Here is a 6,489-nt window from a genome sequence, read left to right as displayed (position 1 = left end):
GGCCAGGTGCAAGCAAATGTCCAGGAGAGGGGCCTGGGTAACTCCCCGAGTTCCCATGGCTGGATGCATGTGTAATTACTAGATGTGTAGTAGTATATACTAAGAGTGCAATATACATAGCCAAGGAGGCTCCAAACAGATTGCACGTATTACCAACTGCGAAGAGCAGGCCCGTGAGATAAAAGTTGATGGCAGGCGCTCCCAGGTGAGGCCTTGGTGCAGGAGCAGAGGTTGGGGCCGCACAGCTGTTGCCGCGCGCCCTGATCCCTCCTCCCAGCGGCGGTGGCCTCACCCCCCTCCCCCGCCGCGCCCGCCGCCGCCGCTCCCGCCGCCGCCGCCACCACCGCCTCCCCTCAGCCTTCCAGTCTCTCCTCACGCTCCTTCCATCGCTTCGCCCCCTCTCCCTCCGTCCCGTCCTCTCCGCGCCCCTCACCCCGCCTCTCTCCCCCTCTCCCAGCCCCTCCTCTCTTCACCCCACCCTGCCGCCCTCCCTCCCTCCCTCCGCCCGCCCGTCCGGCGCTCGCAGAGTCGACACCAGGGGGGCTCTCCATGTAGCACCATGACAGGCATCGCCGCAGCCTCCTTCTTCTCCAATACCTGCCGCTTCGGGAGCTGCGGACTCCACTTCCCCACCCTGGCCGACCTCATCGAGCACATCGAGGACAACCACATCGGTAAATGGCCCGGGGGTGGGCGGGGGTGCCCGGTGCCAGGAAACTCCTGCCCAGCAGAGAACCCCAGGATGGCCAGGGGTGGCCAGGAGGGAGGCTGGCGGCGGCGGGCGGGGACGGTGCGTGCGAGCCCGGGGCGTGGGGGTGGCGGGATACGGAGGCGCGAGGTGCCTGGGGGCGGGGAGCAGGGTGGGGGCGGGGGAGGGCGCCCCGAGGTGCCGCGGGCGGGCAGGCAAGCTGGGGGATTCCGAGGGGCGTACGCGCCGGCTGCGGAGTGGTGGGCGAGGGGGTGCGCCGCGGCGGGGGCAGCGGGAGGAGGGCGGGCGCCGGGGGATGCGGCGGCGGCGGCGGCGGCGGCGGCAGCGGGGCCGGTGGGCGGGCGGCGCAGGGCTGGGCAGGGGCGCGGAGTTAGTTGGCCCGGTGGTCTGAGCGGCCTGGGGCGCCGGGGGGCCAGGGGGCGGGCGTCCGCCGCTTCCGCCCGGGCTCGAGCTGTCAGGGCTCTGCGGCGGCTGCAGCGCGGGGAGGTGGGAGCGGGGGGTGGGGGTGGCTCCACCGCGGCAGCCATTCCGCTTCCTCCTCCCGCCGCCGCCGCCACTGCGTCCTGTCAGCGCCGGTTGCTAGGTGTGGTGCGACGGGAGGGGGCCGAGCCGGCGGCCGCCGCTGGAGGAGCCGGGGACGCAGCGCTGGGACCTGGGCGCCCGCCCTGCCCGGCCTGGAGCGGACGCCGGGGCGCTGCGGGCTGAGGTCCCGAGTGCACCCGCGGGCCGCGCCCAGCGCCCCGGGGCCGGGCCGCCCCGGAGGCCCTGCGGCTGCGTCTGCTGCAGAGCTGTCCCCCGGGCCCGCGGCCGGGCATTTAAATGCTCCCGGGCTCTGCGATTTGCCTTTCAAATGCACCTAGGCCCGAGGTGCGTCCGCCGTGCCCGGGATAAGCGGCGGCGGCCTGCGCGGCGCCCCGGGCGTGGGGGCCGCGGGGACCGCCGGGGAGGGGGCGCCTCGCGGGCGGCCGCTTTCCGGTCCTGCTCAGGGCCCCAGGGCCTTTCAACAAGTCCTTTAATCTGAAGAAGTCCTTGCACACATTTGCACACTTCGATCCGGAGCTCCAGGGAGGGGTGATGATGGGTGGGTTCATCTGGCTCAGGCGATCCAGCCACCTGCGGAAGGTGTGGCCAGCGCCCACGAGTTGTCCTGTTGTAGGCTGGAAGGTGAAGGTGATGCCCCAACAGGGCTGCCTAATCCAAAGATCCTGTTAATTGCCACAGAAAGTCATTCCCAAATGAATGGTATGGATTCAGCCACGTGGATGCCGCTCACGTTTCTACAAAGTTGAGAGAATAAATCAGGACTGCTGTGTACTTATGCACGAATAACATAAGGCCGATTTAAGCTCCTTCACTTAGAGCAATGGTTGGCAAAGTGCGGCTCGCGAGCCACATGCGGCTCTTTGGCACCTTGAGTTTTTAGCAAAGGCCAGTTTAGGAGTACCCTAATTAAGTTAATAACAATGTACCTACCTATATAGTTTAAGTTTAAAAAATGTTGGCTCTCAAAAGAAATTTCAATGGTTGTACTGTTGATATTTGGCTCTATTGACTAATGAGTTTGCCGACCACTGACTTAGAGTAATGCTTTCTATTAGCACATAGTGGGTGCTTGTGAAGCATAGAATGCTTGTTTAGAATGGGATGAATGGTTTAAAAAAAAAAAAAGGTCATTCAAAATGTCTACAGAATGCCATTCAAAAGATAATCCTGATGAGTAATTGACCAGGTTTATGAAACATACCTAGCTTTAGACATCCATTTAATAGCTTCTGCCATCTCCTCTGATAAAGGTATGACTGAAGAGCTAGGCAAGTTTTGGTTGTCTTAAAAGCCGTTTAATGGAGTTACCAAGTTTGCTGATTCATTTCATGATTGAATAATCATAACTGGAGTTGCTTAAAGAATAAATCAGATTTTTCATGATGTGTAGTTTAAAATAATACTAAAACACCCGTAATGCACAGTTCCAATAGAAATTTGTTAGTTCAAGTTCCTTTCCTTGCCTTCAATAATAAATAGAAAGGAATAACTGTAAATAAGTAAAGTAAATAAATATATGTTATATAAGTAAGTAAATAGTGTTTTCTCATCTCGGGAAGGTTGTCATTGCATAGCTCATTCACTCTGGCTAACAGTTATTTCAGGTTCAACTAGTTAATTTAAAATAACTTTTCCACATTGCCTGCATACTAGATTAGCTGGTAAAAGAAAGTATAAGTTTATTAAAATGTGTTACAGTTAATCCTCAAGAAGGATTAACTGTAACACATTTGTAGATGATTTGAAACTAATGGTTGATGAACCACAAGAGCTTTTTAAGTTTGCAGAAACTGTCTTTACGATTGTGCAAACATTTTTAAGAGGGTTAAGGGTTCCATAAATTTTCTTAAACTCAGCTTTTAAGTAATGACCATTTTCAAAAGGCCAGTGTTTTTCTCTTAGTGAAAATATTGAAAAATTAACTTTATAACAATAGCTATGATTTAGGAGAACTGTGTAGCAAGGCTAACAATTACTATACTTTGGAAGTTTGAAATTGGCAAACTTTATTGAAAAGTAAATGTTAAAATGAACAAACAGTAAAAATCCCCAGGGTGAAGAGACTCGCTTAAATTATTGTATCGGTCCACTGAGGAGAGGCCCCTTACTTTCAAACACCAGCTCCATATGCAGAAAGAAAGAATAAAAATAACCTGATTCAGTAATTTAAAAATCCTTGTTTATAGGCAGTGTCAAATAACTATGCTTTTGTTGAAGAGACATGAGTAAAAATATATCAGACAAAGTATTTAGTGGAAGATCTATTGTTAACTGGTATTTATTGCTTGTGGTTCAGTCTAAATTTTTAGAGACAAGTTAGATGATTGTTTTTAATGATTGACTTACTGATTTCATGTCCATGTTGTCCAGTGGCCACATTAGAAAGATGCGTGAAAAGGCTAAGAGATATACGTTAATATTATCTTTAATTTTTTTTCAAGGAGCTTGCTATTTAGCAATCATAAGAGGATTAGAGATATGGTTAGGTGGCATTTCCATCTTGGAGACCTTTCTGAATTATTACCTTTTAACCACTAGTCAAAATCCTTAAGCAGCAATGAAATGAAGGGTATGGGACTATGGCACGTGTCTTGCTTGACAGATTTTTCAAGGCCTTGAGTGTACAAGGCCCATAGTTTTCATTATAACTGTATTGTTTAGTACAGATTACGTGCATTAAGTTGAGTGTAGCAGTCTCTTCTATCTTACACATGTACACTTAGCTCTTGTTTTACATTATTTCCCTGTACCCACAAGGAACAAGGACCTGGGGCTGTAGAGCCAAGGGAAGTGTGATTTTTCACCAGCCTCTGTCTTAGCTCTCTTCCTTCCTCTTGGAAGGGTGCTGCACCTGTGTTCCTGTTTTCTCCTTTGTGTGTCATCACTGTCTAGTACGGGAGCACCTATCTCTGTGTGCATCCCGAGTAGCCCAGTGAAACCCTCCCCCAATTTAAATTGCCTAGAAATCCCATAGCCCTGTCACTGAGCAGTGTTTCTGCATCAGCCTCGCTGTCAATTTATCCACAGCCTGGCTGTTTCCTGAAGAAGGAAAAGCTGATCAGGATGTGTTTGCTTCTTACCTGTGAGTAGATACTTGAGTTTGTAAAAAAAAAAAAAACACCAAAAACATTCTTGACATGCATATCCTAGATAGGTGAAGTTAAATTGGTAACTAGGAATCACAGAAACAGCAAGAGCACTAAATTTAGCACTGAAGGTCACGTCACAGACCCATGAAATGCCTGCTTCTCCATCCATGCATCCCAGTGCTTTGAAATCTTTGTCTTTTGGTCTCAGAGAGACAACTAGTCAATCATTCTTACCAGATGTGATTATTTGGTACATTTGTAAAAGTGCCTGTGCATTTTGAATTTACTTGTGTAATAATATATATCGAGCACCTGTTTTGTACCAGGCACAGTTCTAGCCATTGGGTATTTTTCGGTGAACAAAGATCCCAGCCTTTGGGGAATTTATGTTCTGGTGGTGGAAGATAGACAACAAGCTATCAGCATAAGAAGTAAATTATATAATATGTTGGAAGGTGGTATGGAAAAGGGAAAGATTAGAACGGGCTGAGATGGATTAGGAGGTGGAGGTGTTGGAATGTTTAATTGATTGGCCGGGATAGGCCTCACTGAGAAGCTCATAGGTGAGCAAAAAGCTTGACAGAAATGAGGGAGTTAGCTATGAGGACATACAGGGAACATCGAGTTCCAGGCAGAGGGAACAGAGAGTGCAAAGGCCCTGGGGCAGGACACACCCTTTAAACTGAAACACAGAATCTGGCCCAGTTCAGTTACTCCTGTGATGGGACTAAACTAGCAGGTCATTTAAACTTGGCCCAGCTGTTAGGAGCCTCAGCATTGCTGTTGTTGACTCTGGTTTTCCTGTAGAGGCCTCAATAGGAGATGGAGTATTATTGACTAATAGTGGCTTACAGTAGCTATGACTTGGCGGTGCTTGACCCTGAATGTCAGCAGGTTTCTACCCGTTAGTTTCTTCATCTCCAAATCTCAGGTAATAAATCCATGCTGCTTCATTTCATAGGGTAGATTTATAAACCATGTAATTAATCAAGATAAAAGTCTCTGGAAAACAAAATAAGGTAGTTACTATCAATAGTGTAGAATTTGGCTCCAGGGATAGGATAGTTTAGTGAACATTTGCATCATCTTCTCTGAGAGGCATCATGATATACTAAATAGGTGGGTGTACAATGTGGACTAGGCCCTTATCATCTCTGCTTTTTAGGTGAGCAAACTGAGGCACAGAAAGCTTATATAGCTTGCCTACATTTCCATGGCTGGTAAGTGTGAGCTGGAATTTGAATTTCAGATAGGTACGCAGAGCTATGCCTGTCATATTGTCAAATAGGTAAGGAATGGTACCATCCCTAACCCCCTTCCAGACACAATGGAACTGTGTTTCCTCCTTCAGAAAGTAACAACTCTTGAGGATCATCTAAGAGGCAGCATAGTGAACCCAGCTTGTATGGATTTGAATACACATCTCTGCCACTTGTCAGCTGTTTGACTGTGGGCAAATGGCTTAAATACACTGTGCCTCCGTTTCCTTCTCTGTATAATGCGGATGAGAACAGCACCTAACCCATGGAGGGCTGATGAGAAGTGAGCTAATAAGTGCAAAGTTCTCATCTGCAATATTAAATTACCAATACCCAATTTTTTGCCATTTTGTATATTACTAAATAAGTATGTTTGGACTCCTTCTGTGCATGTCTACATTAGAGGTTAACAGAATGTGGGTGTGTCCACCTACTTGTGATACTGCTTGGGACATTTTACAACTATGTGAACTCATCCGGCTCTTCCCAAGAAAGACTGAGAATAGTGTACTATACAGGAGACGCTTCGACAGTCCAGCATTGGGGTTGCAGCCTCTGGCCACTTTCTCTTCTGTGTGGCCAGAGGTACTTCAGATGCTGGCAGCGGCTTTTGCCGGTGCGGACTGGAAAGTGGTGTCAAGGCCAGTGGCTTCCAACATGGCCTTTCTTGTGGCCTGTGTTTATTTGAAAAAAATCAGGACTGAAAAGAAGCACTGTGCCTTGGGCCTCTGAGCACTGTCCCAGGAGGTCATTTCCTGTGGGGAGAAGGAATGAGTGAATGAAAAAATGAATGAATGAAAGGCTTGTCACTGTCTGCCCTGCTCTCTGCCTGCACCCTGTGGCTTGGCGGCAAGATGCCCTCTTACTTCCGCCCGTGGTTCACAAGAAG

General features: G+C 49.2%; 1 protein-coding gene across 2 annotated transcripts in view; it reads left to right on the top strand.

Moving 5' to 3' along the window:
- The first annotated feature begins 355 nt into the window (after positions 1-355).
- JAZF1 (JAZF zinc finger 1) overlaps positions 356-6,489 on the top strand; it is a 309,481-nt gene continuing 303,347 nt past the window's right edge. The window contains exon 1 of one of the 2 annotated variants that reach the window (XM_080666509.1): positions 356-674. In XM_080666509.1, the coding sequence (XP_080522635.1) occupies positions 560-674 (115 nt within the window). In that variant the 5' untranslated portion in view covers positions 356-559. The remainder of the gene's footprint in view (positions 675-6,489) is intronic. The other variant, XM_080666510.1, reaches the window with a different exon arrangement.

The sequence above is a fragment of the Plecotus auritus genome (genome assembly GCF_963455305.1).
Source record: "Plecotus auritus genome assembly, chromosome: 4".
NCBI classification, from domain to species: Eukaryota; Metazoa; Chordata; class Mammalia; order Chiroptera; family Vespertilionidae; genus Plecotus; species Plecotus auritus.
This window is presented reverse-complemented; position numbering and strand designations above follow the sequence as displayed.